At 39.1% G+C, this 20282-nt stretch overlaps 1 protein-coding gene across 7 annotated transcripts in view; it reads left to right on the top strand.

The window, feature by feature from the left end:
• LOC101894251 (insulin-like receptor) overlaps nucleotides 1–20282 on the top strand; it is a 126320-nt gene that overhangs the window by 81665 nt on the left and 24373 nt on the right. For all 7 annotated transcript variants that reach the window (XM_059118321.1, XM_059118324.1, XM_059118319.1 and 4 more), the window contains one exon: nucleotides 16528–18391. In XM_059118321.1, the coding sequence (XP_058974304.1) occupies nucleotides 16624–18391 (1768 nt within the window). In that variant the 5' untranslated portion in view covers nucleotides 16528–16623. The remainder of the gene's footprint in view (nucleotides 1–16527; nucleotides 18392–20282) is intronic.

Raw genomic sequence — 20282 nt, 5'->3', positions numbered from 1 at the left:
AGACCCTTAAGAGGTCATCAATGGTTAAATGGATGGCATATAAAGATCTTCAGGACATAAGAAATGTGAGAGGACATAATAACTGTGAGATAACTTATGTCTTGAAAGGTCTTTGGAGGTTTTTGGGACATATTGGTCTTATAGAATACCAACGGAAATTCCTTCATCTGTAGAAGACCGGTTGGGAGGTCGTCTTGTGTTTGTAGAATAACTTTAGGGGATGTAATATTATTTTAAAAATCTGGTTATTAACCCTCTGACCCTTTGTGTGGGAGGTACCAGAAGGAATGGTCCGATCTCTACCATCTTTATAACAGATTTTGTGTTGCAAGTATTGAGATGTGTCAAGTCTAAATGGAATCGGATATTATTTTCGTGTTTTATGAGCTTCATGAATATTCAAAATTTTGACCCTTTGTGGGGGAGGTACAAGAGGAGTGAACCGATATATTCCATTATCACACCAGATCTTGGGCTAATAAAAATATTGTGATGTGTGAAATTTGAAGAGAACCGGATGCTTATTTCGGATATTATGATCGTTTGGGTTATTCAAAACTTTGACCCTTTTTGGGTTAGGTACCAGAAGGAGTGGACCTATATATTCCATTTTCACACCAGACCTTGGGTTAATAAACATATTGTGATTTGTATAATTTGAAGACAATCGGACACTTATATCACATTTTATAAGAGTTATAATTATTCCAAATTTTGACCCTTTGTGGGTGAGGTACATTATGGAATGGACCGATATTGTCCATTTTAGCACCTGACCCAGCATTGATGCAAGTATTAGGATTTGCAAAGTTGGAGCAAAATCGGAGCATCCTTTCTCTTTCTATGCAGCAAAATATTTTTTTTTTTTTAAAATTTCGATCTTTTTTGGGGGAGATACCAGAAGAAGTGGACCGATATTGCCCATCTCCGAACTCGATCTAAGTTTGATAACAATATAACGATGTACCAAGTTTGGATCAAATCCGATACTCCCTTTGAGAGTTATTGTGCGCAGCAGCAAGTCATACACACAGACGGACAGACAGACAGACGGACAGCCAGACGGACGGACGCACATCACTAGATCGACTCCAAATGTCCTGAAACGGATTTGGTTAATTTTTAGGATTACTTAGCTTCAATATATTTTATATTAAATTCCATGAATAGAAGCCTAAGTGACGACAAAAATTTTGGGTGGTTTTAGCCACTAAAATTAAATTCTGATACCCAGTGGGCCGTGTGGTCTCTTCTCTCACCAAAAGGCCCCCAATTTTTATCGCTTTACGAGATTGGGATTTTAGAAAAATATATTTTCGATTTATCTGCTATTTGTGTTGTTGATGAGTGCAATCAACAACAACACCGCCACATTCCATTCCAAAACGAACTGCAGCAACAACAACAACAATAACAACAACAACCGCCATTATCTGGTGAATGAATAAATGAATGAATTTTAGAAATGACACAAATAAAAGGTACTCGAAAAATACTACTTAGTTAGAGAGCGAGCTACTAGTGAGCGAGCGTGCAAGAGGTAGGCAGGCGGCTGGCGGCAGGGCTAGGCAGCACAAAACTGCATTGCAGTGGAAAGCAGCAGCAGCAGAGGCAACAACGATGTGTGCGAGTGTGTGTACACGGCGTAGTAAACAACGTGTACACACACTCGCACATAATTCTACATGTTGTAAAAATACATATCTCCCCCACCCCCTGCTGGCCCCCTTTTTGGCCCCTTAAAATCCATTGCTCATTCACACTTTCGGCGACCAACAACATCGTTTTGGTATTTTTACGTGAATGAAAAGCCAGCCAGGCAGCCAGCGAGCGAATGAGCGACTACACGTGTTCATGTGTGTGTATGTATGTGTGTGTGTGAGTACAGAAGATATGGTGGTCATGCACAAGGCCCCCATAATATTCCATCTATGACATTTTGTAATCGCGCGGGCTCGTGCTCTTTACATGACTGGGTCTGGCTGGCAGGGCAGATTAGTTTACATTTTCATTCATAAAAATGGCCACCGGCAGAGAGGGAGGAGGAAGGGTGGTGATGGCAAAACGAGCACACACACACATCGTCCATAGCCCCCTGACAAAGGGGCCGGGGCCATAGTGGTAGCCTACATTTGTGCACTGCCGCTGTTGATTAGATATGGAGTACCTATCTATCTCTTGAAAATAAAATATTTTTTTTTTTATTTTTGTTTTTCGAAATATTTATAATTGTGGAATGTCTGTGATAGAGGGCATTTCTCCAACCATTGACGCACAGATTGTGAGAGAGAGAGTAGCCGTGGGGAGGCGAAAACGTGAGAGATGCAAGGGAGTGGGCAATGCCATAAATACCAATTAAAACAAACAAATGTGAGCCGAGCACTTTATTTTGTCAATGGAAATTCTCAGCAATTGCGTCAAAAACAAGCAACAGTGTGGTGAGGATAAAAGTCGGACAGGTCGCTCACTATGTGATACCCTACAGAACTTGGAAAATTTAGGAGACTTTTCCTGCAACAAATATACCTTAATATTGGGTATTTCGGGAGATCAATGCATCAAAACCATTCAGCTACCAAGAAAAAATACGAATCCGAACCACTGTACAACGTTTATTTAGAAAGAAAATGCATTCTAATTACAGAAAAATCCTCTTAACATAGAAAGTTTGCCAGAATAATTCCTCAAGCTGGTCTTACATAGATAAGGGTACATGCGTACATTATACACATAATATCTTCTACAGCCTTGCTATAGGTAGTAGAATTTTTTGAGGTTTTTTTTTTGGATAGAACACAATAAACGAGAGACCTCTAAAGATAGACGACGTTGCTGAGGTCTTCAAAGGGTCTTCTATTCCTAGCCTGTATTAATGTAATTCCTTGAAGGTCTCATAAGAGTCTACTCTAAAAGGCCTTCCCTTCCTCTGTTTATAAAAGCTTCCTTGAAGTCATCTTTTCCCAGTACTCCTCCAAAGGCCTCCTACCCATAAAAGTCCTCGTAAAGGTTTTTTATCCTTAAGGTATCCTTGGAAATCTCCTAAAGTTTTTCTAGGTCTTCTAAAACATGATCCAGAAAAAGAATACCTCCTAAAAATTTACTACCTAAGTTAACCTCCTGAAAGTCTCCGATCCACAGAAGACCACCTTCTATCTTACGGTCTAATATCTGAAGTATCCCAAGTAGACCTCTTAAAAGTCTATAATCCTTAAAAACCTCCTCAAGAACTCCTGAAGGTGAAGTAGACATCCCAAAGGTTTCCTATCCATAAAATACCTCCGGAAGGTGTCTTATACGACGAGGGGGTCTCCTTCATCTGTAGAAGACATCATGAGGGTCTCCTATCCCCTTCTGAAAGTCCGAACCATAGAAGACTTCCCCATTCATAACATACCTTATCCACAATGAAATAGTGAAAGTTATCTTATTCTAGACCTAAGTAGACCTCCTGAAGCTCTCATGCCTATAGAAAACTTCCTGAAAGTCTCTGATCTATAGAAGACCTACTGATGGTCTCCAATCCATTGAAAAGCGACTTAAAATCTACTATTTATTAAAAACCTTCTAACACCTTAGACCTTCGAAAAGTCTATTGTCCATAGAGAGCCTCTGGACCTCACCCATTCATAGAGGGTCTCCTGAATGTATCCGACTAAAAATCTACTATTCATTTAAGACCTTCTAACACCTTAGACCTCTAGAAAGTCTATTGTCCATAGAGAACCTCTGGACTTCACCCATTCATAGAGGGTCTCCTGAATGTATCCCATGCTTTGAAGGTCTTTTATCCATGGAAGACATCCTGGAGATATCCTACATATATAGCACACCTTCTGGAGGTGTATTTAGCATGGAAGATAGTATGAAGATTTTCTATCCACAGTAGACTCTCTAACCACAAAAGACATCGCAAAGGATTATAAAATTTCTGCTGAAGGTATCCAATCCATAGGAGAGATTTTATATCTTTAGAAGATATCTGAGAAATATTTTCTGCATTGAGTATCTTTAGGGGAATAGAACACCTTTGATAAGCAGAAGACCTTACGAATGTCTTCAATGATCAAACTACTTTTTTCCCATACCTTTAGGATCTCTTCACTGGGAAAATGGTATTTAGGTCGTTTGTTATCCATAACTTCTAATTTCCTTCTAACATTATACGGCCTTTTAAAGGTCTTCTGTCTTGAAAAGTTCTTTCGGAGAATTACTATGTGGATAAGTCTTTAGAAGGATTCCCATTCGCAAAAGACCTATATACGTCTCTGAATTTATGAAAATTCTAGCGGAGGTCTACTTTCCAAGAAAGGCCACCTCTAACCTCTAGAAGGGCTCAAGGAGATCTCTTACCAGTAGATGATCTTTTGAAGGGCAACCATCTCTAGAAGTGCTTTGAAAGGTATTCTCTTTCGAAATTTTCTTGAGGAAACCTTCTATCTGCAGAAACCCTTGGTCTGTCTTCCAGGCGTAAAGTGTCTTTTAGAGGTCTCCTATCCATAAAAGATCTTTTGGAGTTCTTCTGAATAGAAACGACCTTAAAAAGATCTTTTATTTATGGAAACCTTTTGGAAATTAATTTTTCTTTCTGATAGTTTTAGAAAGTCTTTTATTTAGAGAAGGACTTTAGTAGGTCTTACATCTACAGGAGACCCTTTATGAGGCCTTCCATTAAAAGAAGTTCCCAGCGGTCATTAATGGATCCAACTCCTCCTTTTTGGAAAATAAGACCTTTTAAGGTAGGAGATTTTAGATGGGTCTTCTGTGGACGGAAGATCTTCTAAAGGTCTTCTAGAAAAAGATGACCTTCTAAAAGTCCAACAGGTCTTTGATTAGATTGATATTATTTCGCAGGTCTCCTACTTAGAGAGAACAAATTGTGAATAGAATTTCTTCTTCATATCTTCTATACAAAGATTTTATCGATCCAATAGATACTTCCCTTTTTCTTTTGTACCTTCACATTTCCTCTCGTTTTTTGTCCACATGGCTCCCAAGAAATCGAGCATTCTCTTAGACAGAAGCAGCGGCGGCAACTGTCAGTCACAGAAGTCATAATAGTTTTCAAAATTGGTACTACCGGTTTATTGATCGATATTTCAGTTAACAGCCATTTAATGGAGAAGAGATGACGTTGGTGGCCCCCAACCACTTCCCCTACCTCCCCACTTCGGCAACAATGGTCAAAATACCTCGAATATCTAAGCCGCCTGGCTGCTGCTACAACAAAACGCTCCAAATACTGGTGTTCAAGTTTTTTTGGATTAACATTTTTTTGTCTTCTTCTGTTTCGGCTTCGGCTTCAGCTTCTACTTCTATTTTGTTTTCTTTGGTATTTTTTTCTTTTCTTTGCCATTGTAACACCAAAGTTACTACATTCCAGCGCCGTGAGTCGAGTCGACTCGAGTTTGGATCGCATCGCATCGAACCGGCGCAGTGAGTTATGAGACGTGTTTTCTTTCCAAGTGGCAAAGTGAGGTTCATTAGGAAATTTTTGAAATTCTTGAGTTAATCGATGGTGGAAATTGTTTTGTTATTATTTGGACCTGTTTCGCATATAAATAAATAAATAAATGTTGTCGTATTCTGTGTGTGAGGGTATGTATGTGTGTGTGTGTGCCTGTGTGATTGGTGTTGTTGCTGCTGCTGACATTCAGGGTGATATATAGCAAAACAATGATAAGAGTCAACAACGAAGCTAGGCCGTCGCTGCCGGCAGCAGCACCAACATCACCACCATCAACAGCCGCAGCATATCATCGCCGTTGTTGTTTGGTTTTGTTGACTAAATAGACCAAGTCCATTTTGGTGGCTGGGTTGTTAGTTTTGTTTTGAAAACTGTTTATGCTGTTGCCGCAGCTGCTGCTGCTGCTGATGATGAGGAGTGAGTGAGTCATTAAAAAAATATTTTCATAAAAAAAATATGGTTTGTTGTGGCCCCTGCTTTTCCGGTTAGTCCGATGAATGATTGGTTTTCTATAAAAAGAAGAGCTTCTGCAGGTCTTCTATAAGTAGGAGGATTTTCAAACTTCTTCATCAACTTAGTAGAGGCTCAACAGATCACCTGGGGTATGAAAAATCGCTGAATGGATTTCCTCAGAATGATGGTCTGTGTGATTGGTTCTCTATAAAAAGAAGAGCTTCTGTAGGTCTTCTCTGTACAAGAATTTGCCAACTCATAGAAGTCTTAGGTTAATCTTCTTAGGAAAAGGAGATCGGAAATTGGGGGTATTCTACCTAAAGATATTCTGGAAAATTTTGTTTGACCTAGGAAAAGGCATTTAAACCATGGACAACTTGTGAAAGATCTCCTGGGAGAAGTGATGTATTCCAAAAAGAGACCTGCAAAAGGTCGGCTATTCATGTTAGGAAGGTACTATTTTTCGGCAGAGAAGGTCCCTGAAAGGTAATCTAACCACAGGAGACCTGTTAGAGGTATTTTATCCAGAGAAGACCGTTGGAAGGGTCTTCTATTAATAGAGAACTATTTATGGCTTTGCAATCATTTGAAGAGCTGCGGAAGTTATTCCAAAGAAACTTAGATCTTCTGTCAAATGTATTCCTTTTTTTATTGTAGATGATCCGTAAAAGTTCTCCTATCCCTAGAAGATCCGTGGAAGGTATTCTATCTCATGATAATCACAGGAGACCTGTTAGAGGTCTTTTATCCAGAGAAGACCGTTGGAAGGGTCTTCTATTAATAGAGGACTAGTTATGGCTTTGCAATCCTTTGAAGAGCTGCGGAAGTTCTTCTGCTCATGTATCTTCTGAGAGTCTTTTATCCCTAAGTACCAAAGCAACTTAGGTCTTCTGTTAAATGTCTTACTTTTTATTGTAGAAGATCCGTAAAAGTTCTCCTATCTCTAGAAGATCGGTGGAAGGTCTTTTATCGCATGATACCTTTATACGGTATTCTATCCATAAAAGAAATGCTGGAGGTCTCCAAACCTTCTACAAATAAAAGATCTTCTCTAGAAAAAAATCTATTTTACGACTAGAAGACAGATAGAAGACCACCATAAGGTTTCCTGCAAATATAAGAACATCTAAAAGCCTCCCTCTAGATAGCAAACCTCTTAAGGTACTTCTAGATAAAGTTGGCCCTTCTTAAGGTCTTCCAAAGCTAGAAAACCACCCAAAGGATTCTATATATAAGAGATTTTCCAAAGGCCTCCTAGGGGTAAAAAGAGGCATTTCTTAAAAGAAGACCTTCTGAAGGATTTTCATAGATTCATGACCTGTTACAGGTCTTCTATGAACATAAAGCCTTCTACAGTCGAAACTAGCTAGAATTCCTCCCCAATGTGTTTTCTTTACAGTAGATTTCCGAAAGATCCTCTAGAATTGGAGGTTCTACTAACGGTCGAAATGAAAGATCTTCTAAAGGTCTTTCCCAAATCGTAGGCTTTCTAAAGGTTTTATATTCATGATTTCAGACATTTTGACGATATTCTTTAGATAGGGATGCCCTCTACCCCCTTAAGATCTTCTATGAATATAAAGCCTTTTAAAGTCTTAACGAAATATGAGACCTGATATCAGACACGTAGTAGCACTTCGATGGGCAGAATGACCTTATGAGGTCTTTAAGGACGTCTTACATAGCGAGAAGATTTTAAGGTGAGATATTCTGAATGTCTTCTATGGGTCGGATATTTTCAGGAGGTAGTGGAAACCCACATGATATATTCTTTTGAAGGTCTTTTGTAGGTAGGAGATCGTTAGGAGGTCTTCTATGGCTAATAGACTCTCACGAGGTCTTGTATGAATAGTTGACCTTCAGGAGACTCTTCAGGAGCTTTTCACCAAATTAGAGACCCACAAGAAACATTCTATGGATAGTAGACCTCTAGGAGATTTTAGGAGGGTTTCGGTTGACGGAAAACCATATGGAGATCTTCTATGCAAAAGAAATCTTGAGAATGTCTTCAGTGTATAGGGTACTTCTAGGAAGTCTCCTTTTGCAAGTAGGTCTTTAGCCCTTCAAAGATAACTTCCTTGACTAGGTGATGTTAAGGTGATCTTAAGGTGAGACTTTCAAACTGAAGACTTTTTCTTTAGGAGACCTTCAGGAGGGTTTTTTTTTATAGATTGGAGACCTTCGAAAGGTTTTTAATAGATTGAAGACATTTAAAAGATTTTTGTTACTGAGAGGCTTTCAGGAGGTCTTTTGTGGATAGATGACCGTCAGGAGACATTCTTAGAGGTCTTCTATGGGTCGCAGACTTTCAGGATTTCTATCGATAGCAGATCTCTACGAGGTTTTCTGTCGATAGCAGATCTTTAGGAGAACTTCGGTTGACAGAAGACCATGTGGAGATATCCTACGGACAGCAAATTTTCAGACGTATTCCAATGAAAGTAAACCTTATTGAGGTCTTCTATAAATGGAGAGCTCGTGAAAAGGTCTGCTATGGTTATAAGTCCTTTAGTATGCCCTCAAGCCTTGAGAGGGCTTCAAAAATTTCCAAAATAAAGTATTCTGGACGTTTGTGTATTGGGAAGTTCTTCTAATCACTTTTACAGTAATGCCTTCCATGTGGACCTGTCCCTCGCAAATTAAACACGGATTGGTGGGTTTCGCCCTTCCAATTTAGAAAAAAACTGAAAATCTTTTTTTTGTATCTTCGAAATTTTTTCTCATTGAATTACTATGTTTGGGTCCCTCTCTCTCTCCCTCTCTCTTTCAAATATTCTGTATATCTGTGTTTCGGGAAGTTCTTGTAATCACATTGACAGTAATGTGGACCTATCCCTCGCAGATTAGACACAGAGTGGTTTGGTTCGCCATTGCAATTTAAAAAAAAAACTGAAAATCTTTTTTTCTTGGATCTCCGAAATTTTTTCTCATTGAATTACTATATTTGGATTCCTCTCTCTCTCTCTCTCTCTCTCTCTCTCCCATTCTTTCCTTTTCTATTCCAAGGATTTTTATATTCACTGGATTCCCATTCTTAACGGCCTTAACTGTTTGCCTGTTTACCAGTTTTCCAACCTGCCTGCCCGCATAGCTTAGAACACTTCTAGATCTTAACAACAAAAAAACTGAAGTTGGACCGTTCTTCCGGCATACCAAACCGCAAAACTACAACTATGTCACGTTATTTGTTGTTGATTTTTTGATCCATACTTGTTTTAGCTGCGGCGATGGAGTAGCTGGCAGCGAACGAGGTGGTTGGAGTTGGTGGAACTGGTGCTGTTGGTGCTGGTGCTGGTATGTGGAGTATCTATGTTTTGTTTGTGCCACTCCACTCCACTTCATTCCATTCCATTGTGTACTCACTCTCGTGCGCCTGCCAGAAGATTGATCAATGCCCCGTTCGACAGTAAAAATAATTTTAACGATCTTTTATTGCTGTTGTTGTTGTTCGGTTTTTACAAGCTTTACAGAATGCCAGCCAAACAACATGAATGGAATCTAAAAAATGTGTGATCATGATGTGGCAGTTTTTCAACTTCTTTTTCTTCTTCTCTTTTTTTTTTTATTTGAGTTTCATTTCGGTATTTGTTTTTGGAATTTTCTCCCCGCTTATAGTGTTGCTGCTGCTGCTGCTGATGTTGTTGTTTTGGTTTTTATGAACGATTACAATGTCGTCTTGACCATCATCATCGTTCATCGTCATGATGTTTGGGGGGAAGGGAGGGGGCTGGGGCTGCGGCTGTCTATACCAGGGCCCTGACTGGGTTGGCGCACACAACTTTTGCTCTCATAAACACAAAATTTAAGGTCGACCCAGTGACTTGTTGCCGACGCAGCCGCCGTTGTTGCTGCTGCTGCTGCTGCTCTTGCCGCTGGTGTTGATGTTGTTGTTCCTCTGACAGCCTTTTTATTGTTGTTGTTGTTGTTTACTGACGAAATACCACAGAAAAGTCTTTGCTTACGCAAAGCTTTTATTTTTCTACGTCGTCTCTCTAACCTCTGGGGGCCCTATATTGTGAGAATTTTTTTTATTATTATTTTTTTACGATTTTCAGTTTTGTTGGAATTCCATTTCATTGGGGTTTTGTTGTGATGTTTGCTGTTGTTGTTGTTGTTGTCGTTTATGTGGTTTGCTTGCTTTTTGTAATGAAAACAAAATTGTAACACCGAAAAAAAAATATTTTTTTTTTATTTTTATTTTTCTTTTGAGGAAGTTGCTGATCGTTGTCGTTCTTGTTTCTTTTTATTATTTTTTTTTATTTTTTTTTGGTTTAATTATTAAATCGTAATAAATTATACCACTTTACTTTGAAGGGTAGTTCCTACGTTTGCGCGATTTAAGTGAAATAATTTAAAATATTGAGACAATTTCCATTGTGTGATCCGTTTTGGGGTAAGTGATATAATTTTCGAAGTGATATGCGCCGGGTTGAAGTAATATCCTCGAAGATAAATTACAAAATTCAGGACATCTTCTTTGGCTAGGAAATGCCAAGTTGATTTTTTTGGATAGAAAACCTATATTGAGAGCTTTAAGAGTGAATAGCTTCAGGAGGCCTGCTATGGATATAAGTCTTTAAGGAAGTATGTCGGGTTGAAGTAATATCCTCGAAGATAAATTACAAAATTCAGGACAACTTCTTTGGCTAGGAAATGCCAAGTTGATTTTTTTTTTTGGGTCTAGAAAACCTATATTGAGAGCTTTAAGACTGAATAGCTTCAAGAGGCCTTCTATGGATATTAGACTTTAAGGAGGTCTACTTCAGTTAGGACACATTCAGAAAGTGTCGATTACAGAGTCCCTTTAGGAGGAGTTTTAGGACAGCTTCTTTGGCTAGGAAATGCCAAGGTAATCTCTTTCTGGATAGGAAACCTATATTGAGAGCTTTAAGACTAAAGACGTTCAGGAGGTCTTCCATAGAAAGTAGTCTTTCCAGGGGTTGTAATTCGGAAACCACACCTCTGGAAGTGTTTTTATACCCTCCACCATTCTATGGAGGGTATATAACCTTTGTCATTCCTTTTGTAATGGCTAGGAAATGCCAAGTGCATCTTTTTTGGCTAGAAAACCTATATTGAGAGCTTTAAGAGTGAATAGCTTCAGGAGGCCTGCTATGGATATTAGACTTTAAGGAGGTCTACTTCAGCTAGGACACCTTAAACATGTGTTGTTTACAGAATGCCTTTAGGAGGCCTTTTAGGACAGCTTCTTTGGCTAGGAAATGCCAAGGTGATCAGTTTTTGGGATAGAAAACCTATTTTCAGAGCTTTAAAACTGAAGACGTTTAGGAGGTCTTCTATGGAAAGTAGTCTTTCCAGGAGTTGTAATTCGGATAGGACACCTCAGTGTTTTTATACCCTCCACCATTCTATGGAGGGTATATATACTCTGTCATTCCTTTTGTAATGGCTAGGAAATGCCAAAGTGATTTTTTTTGGATAGAAAACCTATATTGAGAGCTTTAAGACTGAATAGCTTCAGGAGGGAGGCCTTCTACGGATATTAGACTTTAAGGAGGTCTTCTTCAGCTAGGACACATTCAAAAAGTGTCGATTGCAGAGTCCCTTTAGGAGGCCAGCTTCCTTGGCTGGGAAATGCCAAAGTGATCTGTTTTTGGATAGAAAACCTATATATTGAGAGCTTAAGACTGGAGACGTTCAGGAGGTCTTCTATGGAAAGTAGTTTTCCAGGGGTTGCAATTCGGATAGGACACCTCAGGAAGTGTGTTTATACCCTCCACCATTCTATGGAGGTTATATATACTCTGTCATTCCTTTTGTAATGGCTAGGAAATGCCAAGTTGATTTTTTTTGGGTCCTATATTGAGAACTTTAAGAGTGAATAGCTTCAGGAGGCCTTCTATGGATATTAGTCTTTTAGGGGGTCTACTTCAGCTAGGACACCTTCAGAAAGTGTCGATTACATAGTCCCTTTAGGAGGCCTTTAAGGACAGCTGCTTTGGCTAGGAAATGCCAAGATGATCTCTTTTTGGATAAAAAGGCTATATTGAGAGCTTTAAGACTGAAGATGTTCAGGAGGTCTTCTATGGAAAGTAGTTTTTTCAGGGGTTGTAATTCGGAAAGGACACCTCTGGAAGTGTTTTTATACCCTCCAACATTCTATGGAGGGTATATAACCTTTGTCATTCCTTTTGTAATGGCAAGGAAATGCCAAGTTGAGTTTTTTTTTGGCTAGAAAACCTATATTGGGAGCTTTAAGACTGAATAGCTTCAGGAGGTCTTCTATGGATATTAATCTTTTAGGGGCTCTACTTCAGCTAGGACACCTTCAGGAAGTGTTGTATACAGAGTTCCTTTAGGAGGCCTTTAAGGACAGCTTCTTTGACTAGGAAATGCCAAGGTGATCTGTTTTCTGGATAGAAAACCTATATTGAGAACTTTAAGACTGAAGACGTTCAGGAGGTCTTCTATGGAAAGTACTCTTTCCAGGAGTTGTAATTCGGAAAAGACACCTTCAGGAAGTGTTGTTTACAGAATCCCTTTAGGAGGCCTGCTTCCTTGGCTAGGAAATGCCAAAGTGATTTGTTTTTGGATAGAAAACCTATATTGAGAGCTTTAAGACTGAAGACGTTCCGGAGGTTTTCTATGGAAAGTAGTCTTTTCAGGAGTTATAATTCGGAAATTACACCTCAGGAAGTGTTTTTATACCCTCCACCATTCTATGGAGGGTATATAACCTTTGTCATTCCATTTGTAATGGCTAGGAAATACCAAGTTGATTTTTTTTGGCTAGAAAACCTATATTGAGAGCTTTAAGACTGAATAGCTTCAGGAGGGAGGCCTTCTACGGATATTAGTTTTTAAGGAGGTCTACTTCAGCTAGGACACCTTAAACATGTTTTGTTTACAGAATCCCTTTAAGAGGCCTTTTAGGACAGCTTCTTTGACTAGGAAAAGCCAAGGTGATCTCTTTTTGGTTAGAAAACCTATATTGAGAGCTTTAAGACTGAAGACGTTCAGGAGGTTTTCTATGGAAAGTAGTCTTTTCAGGAGTTGTAATTCGGATAGGGCACCTCAGGAAGTGTTTTTATACCCTCCACCATTCTATGGAGGGTATATATACTCTGTCATTCCTTTGTAATGGCTAGGAAATGCCAAGTTGATTTTTTTTGGCTAGAGAACCTATATTGAGAGCTTTAAGACTGAATAGCTTCAGGAGGCCTTCTATGGATATTAGTCTTTTAAGGAGGTCTACTTCAGCTAGGACACATTCAGAAAGTGTCGATTACATAGTCCCTTTAGGAGGCCTTTTAGGACAGCTTATTTGGCTAGGAAATGCCAAGGTGATCTGTTTTTTTTGGATAGAAAACCTATATTGAGAGCTTTAAGACTGAAGACGTTCAGGAGGTTTTCTATGGAAAGTAGTTTTTTCAGGAGTTGTAATTCGGAAAGGACACCTCTGGAAGTGTTTTTATACCCTCCACCATTCTATGGAGGGAGGCCTTTAAGGACAGCTTCCTTGGCTAGGAAATGCCAAGGTGATCTGTTTTTTGGATAGAAAACCCATATTGAGAGCTTTAAGACTGAAGACTTTCAGGAGGTTTTCTATGGAAAGTAGTCTTTTCAGGAGTTGTAATGCGGATAGGACATCTCAGGAAGTGTTTTTATACCCTCCACCATTCTATGGAGGGTATATAACCTTTGTCATTCCTTTTGTAATGGCTAGGAAATACCAAGTGCATCTTTTTTGGATAGAAAACCCATATTGAGAGCTTTAGGACTTAATAGCTTCAGGATGCCTTCTATGGATATTAGTCCTTTAGGAAGTCTACTTCAGCTAGGACACATTCAGTAAGTGTTGTTTACAGAATGCCTTAAGGAGGCCTTTTAGGACATCTTCTTTGGCTATGAAATGTCAAGGTGATCTGTTTTTTGGATAGAAAACCTATTTTCAGAGCTTTATGACTGAAGACGTTCAGGAGGCCTTCTATAGAAAGTAGTCTTTCCAGGGGTTGTAATTCGGAAATTACACCTCAGAAAGTGTTTTTATACCCTCCACCATTCTATGGAGGGTATGTTAACTTTGTCATTCCTTTTGTAACTGCTCGAAATATTCATAATAGACCCTACAAAGTATATCTATTCTGGATCAGCGTGATCTATTCACTGGATAGGAGACCCACAGGATGCATTCTATGGATAGTAGACCTCTATCGGGTCGGTGACTTTCAGGAGGTATTCTCTGGATAAAAGAACCACAGGATGTATTCTATGGATAGTAGATGTCTATGAGGTTTCCTATGGATAGCAGAACTTTAGGAAGGCTTCGGTTGACAGAAGTCCATGTGGAGATCTTCTGTGGAAAGGAAATCTTCAGGAGGTGTTCCAATGAAATTAAATCTTATTGAAGTCTAGGATAGGATGCCTTCAGTAGGTTTTTTTTATAGACAGGAGATATTCAGGCGTTTTTTCATGGATAGAACACCTTCACAATAGTTAACCGTCAGGAGGCCTTTTATGGGATGGAGACATTTTTAGAGGTCTTTTATGGATTGGAGACTTTCAGGAGGATATATTCTATGGATAGTAGACGTCTATGAGGTTTCCTATGGATAGCAGAACTTTAGGAAGGCTTCGGTTGACAGAAGTCCACGTGGAGATCTTCTATGGAAAGGAAATCTTCAGGAGGTGTTTCAATGAAAGTAAACCTTATTGAGGTCTAGGATAGGATGCCTTCAATAGGTTTTTTATAGACAGAAGATATTCAGGCGTTTTTTTTATGAATACCTTCGCAATAATTGACCGTCAGCGTATAATTCGAAGAGGATCTAGCGATGCCCGCCTGACTGTCTATCTGTCTGTCTGTCTGTTGTAATCACGCTATCTTTCGAAAAAATTAAGATAGAAGGCTAACATTTTGCATACATGCATAGTTTATCGGTAGGCAGGTTAAGTTCGTAAATGGAGCCATGTCGGTCCACGTTTTCGTATAGTCCCCATATAATGGTATCTTCCGATATTCGCTATTTTCATGATTTTATCGACATTATTTATTGGAATTATTTCAAATTTCATATTTGAATTTCGTAATGGGTACTACAGCCTATAACAAAAAGTTTTGTCTGGAGGTCTAAGTCTTCGTATAGCCTTCATTTAACGGTACTTCCCGATACTCTGTATTTTGATGATTTCAGCCACAATATTCATCGGAATTGTTTCAAATTTCGTATTGGGAAATCTTAATAGTTACTACAACCAATGGAAAAAAACTTCGTCTGAAGGTCCACGTCTTCGTATATCCCTCATATAACGGTACCTCCCGATATTAGCTTTTTTTATGATTTTAGCGACATTATTTATCGGAGTTATTTAAAATTTCGTATTTGAATTTCGTAATGGGTACTACAGCCTATGACAATAATTTTTGTATGCAGGTCCACGTCTTCGTATAGCCTCCATATGACGGTATTTTCATGATTTTTGCGACATTATTCACCGTAATTGTAACATATTCGTAATGGACACTACAGTCCAGCCTATGATAAAAAATTTCGTATGCAGGTCCACGTCTTCGTATAGTCCCCATATATACCGGTTTTCATTTAAGTGGTAGTTTTCGGATTTTTTTTTTTTGGAAATTTTTCATTTTCCTTCGAAATGGTGGATGGTATTAAAATTTCGGCCCGGCCAAACTTATCTGCTCTTTTTTTTTTGTTTTTTGGAGGTTCTCTACGGATCAGAGACTTACAGGAGGTCATTTATAGATATGGGACATTTAGATCTTTTAGAAGGTTTCCTTCTGCGAAGATATAGAACCTTTAAAAGGAATAGAAAGCTATTAGGAAGACTATTTTAAATAGGAGACCTTTAGCAGGTCTTCTCTGCAGAGCAGTATTTTAAGGGCGTTTACCTTACCAAATCAGGAGATTTATTTATGGATAAATACTGGTCTGACTGACTGACTGACTGGTCTAGAATCAATGCCCGGATGAAACAGCTGAAGCTAGAATCTTTAAAAGGATACTTTTCGTCGTACCCTTTTAGTACGAATTTCCATAAACCCAGCCTCATTCCACGCCTACGTCCCAAGATTGACCATCATGTCTTGGGGGCGTACGCCTGGGATAGGACTGGGTTTTTGCAAATATGGCCTTTAAACGGCCAATGAAACCGTCACACGCTGCCCGAATGTTGCTCTGCAGTATTTTCGTCCATTGCCGGCGAAGCACTTTCTTGAGGTTTTGGTGGCCATTGTGCGCTGGAAATGAAGCGAGGAACCTCATTTTGTAACTATTCTTGGATGGCGCATGCTGAGTGCGATGGCTCTGAGTCCTGTTCGCAAGGCTTGAATACACCCACCAGAATATTTTCGCGATAATATTCGACATTTATTCTGATGCCACGGTCGATTAATACGGTTCTATATTTTTAGGGCTATTTTCAAAATCTTTTCTGTTTTTTTCCTGTAATTTTGGAAAATGAAAGTTTTATAGACCCAAAAACATAATTTGGTCTTGTCCTCTCTTGTTCCTTGATTTTAAGAGCATTTAAGTTTATTTGGTAAAAAAAAATATTTTTAAATTAAAAACAATATTTATTTCTTCTTAAAACTCTAATCAATTTTCAAATATTTCTCATTCTCATTTCAGATTTTTTTACTATTAGGGAAATATTTGCCAAAACCTAAAACAACAAAAAAAAACGAAAATCCTACAACCATAGCTGAAGAGTGGAGCTAAGAAAAAATGACCATCATTACTACTGATCCGCAGTACAACAAAAGAGATGCTAGAGATATTTTAACCAATCACAATTTAATGGCCAAGAAACGGAAAATGTATTTATTTCGACGTGGCGGTGGCGGTGGAGGATCACCGGAAGTGGTAAAAGATGAGAATGCCGTGGCGTCGGCAAATTGTACAACAATAAGAAATACAACAGGAACAATAACATCACAACAACAACAACAATTAACAACAATAACAACAACAAGAACGGCATCAACATTCACAGCAATGACAACAACAACAACAACAACAGCCACAACACTAAACGAAACGTTTCCATCCAATTTGTTTTCCAATAACAACACCACAAATTGTCTGAGGGGTTCTTTTGACCACCAAAGCAGGGCAGAAGGCAGAGTGGGAGAAGCAGAGCAAGTATTGCAGTGTCGGCAAAATCATCAACAGCATCATCACCATCACCACAAACATCATCACCAGAAACCACATCAGCAGCAGCAGCAGCAGCAACACCACTGTTCCTTCTCGAAAGAGGTTTATGCCAGAGAACCACATCCCAAAGCATTATGCCAAGACTTGAGAAAGTCTGCAACGCTCAATTTTTTAACATCGAATCAGCAGCAACAACAACACCAACAATTATTTCCTGGCGAGGAGTATCATCATCACCAGCAACATCATCACCAACACCAGCACCTAACAAGTTGCTCATCATGTACAAAACCGAACTGCCAATGTAATCGACATTGTTGTTGTGCCACAACAGCAACAACAACAACAACAACAAGTGCAACAATTGGAAAACAAAGACCATGGTGTCCGTCCATGAATTCCTATTATCCATTAAGATGCAACATCAAGAGCTTTTGTGCGAGTACCTCTGCAGATGTTCCACATAGTCAAGTGTCAATAATCCGCAGCAAGGAAGAAGCTCAAACAACTCCAAAACAAGCGGAACTGGAACACTCCTCCCACAAATCAATGAACTCAACAACTCCCCTAATGTACTCCAACCCCGACACCAATACCTGCATGAACAACAACAACGAGAGAATAATTGAATCAAACAACCCAAATCCTTCCAACATTAGGTGCTGTAGTAGCTGTCACTGCTTCCATAACCTCAACACTTCCAGACAACCCCGATTGGAGGCCAAATTGCAAGAGGAACTGCGAAATGCAGAAGATGGCAGCAAATTGATGGAAATGAATTTAAAGTCTTCTGCGCCAGGAACCTGTAATGATGCCTGCTCTTCCTCCACCTCTACCTCCAACTCCAATATCCAGGAGCCATCTCAATGCCAAAGGTGTTTTGGCCGAGAACTTCAATATTTGTCACAAAAAATGGAAATATTTTTTATGATAATACAACTACTATTGGCCCTAGTTCCATCCATAACGACAACGTGGAAGAGGTGGAGAAGCAGGAGCAGAACAGATCCCCAATTTAGCAACAAAACACAATGTCATGTTCCTTTGAATACCGCAATTGGCTACTTTGAACAAAATAACAGAATTTCGAAAAGCAGGTCTACAAGGCTTATAAAAACAACAACAACATCTATGGCTAGAACGCTTTTCATGAGCCTCTCACTGCTCTCCCTTTTTTTCCTGTCGGCGACATCAGCATCACAGATCATCCCCACCACATCAACGCCCACGGAAACTGCATTGGAAACATCAATCAAATCTTTTGTAAGATCCACGGAAAGAACTATCAGTGCAGAACCACCACGAAGTGAAGTATGGCTGGGACGTAATGAGACGGGTAAGTAGGGGTGTTAAAACCCATTTTTTCAAATTAATCTCGTAGGAAAATTTCTAATCAGGTCCCTGAGCCTGGAAAAAAATCAATGCTCAGGGATCTGAAATTTCTTTTTCATTGCTCAAGGAACTCTCTCTACCGTAGGAAAATTTCTACTCAGGTCCCTGAGCCTGAAAATCTACTCAGGCCCCTGAACCTGAAAATATTTAATGGTCAAGGATCTGAACATTTTTTTCATTGCACAAGGACCTGAGTAAATTTTTATACCCTCAGCCAGATGGCTACAGAGGGTATGTGACATTTGATACTTCCAAAACGTGCCTTATCGAAATAACGGTTTTAGACACTAGGTCCCTTTTGACCAAATCCATTTAAGAATATTTTTGAGTCGATCTGGGGATGTCCGTCCGTCTGGCTGGTGTGCATGATAACTCTCGGAGGGTATATCCGATTTGATTCAAGCATGGTACATCGTAATATTATTGTCAAATTTAGATCGAGTTCGGAAATGGCCAATATCGGTCCACTCCCCCACAAAATGTCAACATTTTAACAGAAAATAATTTACTGCACAAAAAGAGAAAGGATAATCCGATTTTGCTCCAATTTTGCATATCCTAATATTTGCATTAGTTCTAGGTCAGGTGCGAAAATGGAAAATATCGGCCCCCTCCATCATGTGCCTCCCCACAAAGGGTCAAAGTTTTTAATAATAATAACTCTTATGAAATGTGATATAAGTATCCGATTGTCTTCAAATTTGACACAACCCATTATATTTACCAATAGAAGATCAGGTATGAAGACGGAATATATCGGACCACTCCTTCTGGAGTGGGTCAAAATTTTGAATCACCAAAACGCTCATAAAATGGAAGATAAGTTTCCGTTTCTCTTCAAATTTCACACATCGCAATATTTTTATTTACACCAGATGGGGTGTGAAGATGGAATATATCAGACCACCCTTCAGATATCTTCCCCACAAAGGTGTCAAAATTTTGAATAATTATGACTCTCTTAAAACGCGCAGTAAGCTTCCGCTTCTCTTCAAATTTTACATATCGCAATATTTTTATTTACACAAGATCGGACGTGAAGATGGAATAAATCGGACCACATTCTGGTATCTCCCACACAAGATCATCTGTGAAGATGGACTATATCGTACTACTCCTCCTTGTACCTCCTTCACAACGGGTCAAAATTTTGAATACATATAACTCTCTTAAAATGCGAAATTACCATCCGATTCTCTTCAAATCTCACAAATCGCAATATTTTTATTTACACAAGATCGGGTGTGAAGATGGAATATATCGGCCCACCCCTTCTGGTACCTCCCCCAAAAAGAGGTCAAAATTTTGAATAAGCAGAACGCTCATAAAATGCGATATAAGCATCCTATTTCCTTCAAATTCCACACATCCCAATATTTTTATTTACACAATATCGGGTGTGAAGATGGAATATATCGGACCACTGCTTTCAGGTACCTTCCCCACAAAGGAGTTAAATTTTGTAATAAAATCGATCATAGAATTCCACAAATCCCTGGTTTCTTAACCAACTGAGTTTTGACGAATGTCGAACACTTTTGAATCTCCATGATCGCAGTCGCATAGCGTAACCCTCACATAAGATATATGTCGCCAGGGTAGATAACCATTTGTGAGAGGTCTGATGTAATTTTTTTTTCCTGAAAGGGGTGTTCTGATTTTCTCTGTCTGACAGTCTTTTAGAACAGAAACAGGACGTTCGTCGATGTAAATGAAGGTGAGAAGGGCCCATTCGAATTTAATTAGCACCCTGAATTTCCACTTGATCAGTCAGATGTGGGTGTAGGGGCGCTTTTAGATTTGTTAACCGACAGATCTTCTTCTCTAATGGAATC

This window comes from Musca domestica, unplaced genomic scaffold, assembly GCF_030504385.1.
Source record: "Musca domestica strain aabys unplaced genomic scaffold, Musca_domestica.polishedcontigs.V.1.1 12, whole genome shotgun sequence".
Classification (NCBI taxonomy): Eukaryota; Metazoa; Arthropoda; class Insecta; order Diptera; family Muscidae; genus Musca; species Musca domestica.
The sequence above is the reverse complement of the archived record's forward strand: the minus strand, read 5'-3'. Positions and strand labels throughout refer to the sequence as shown.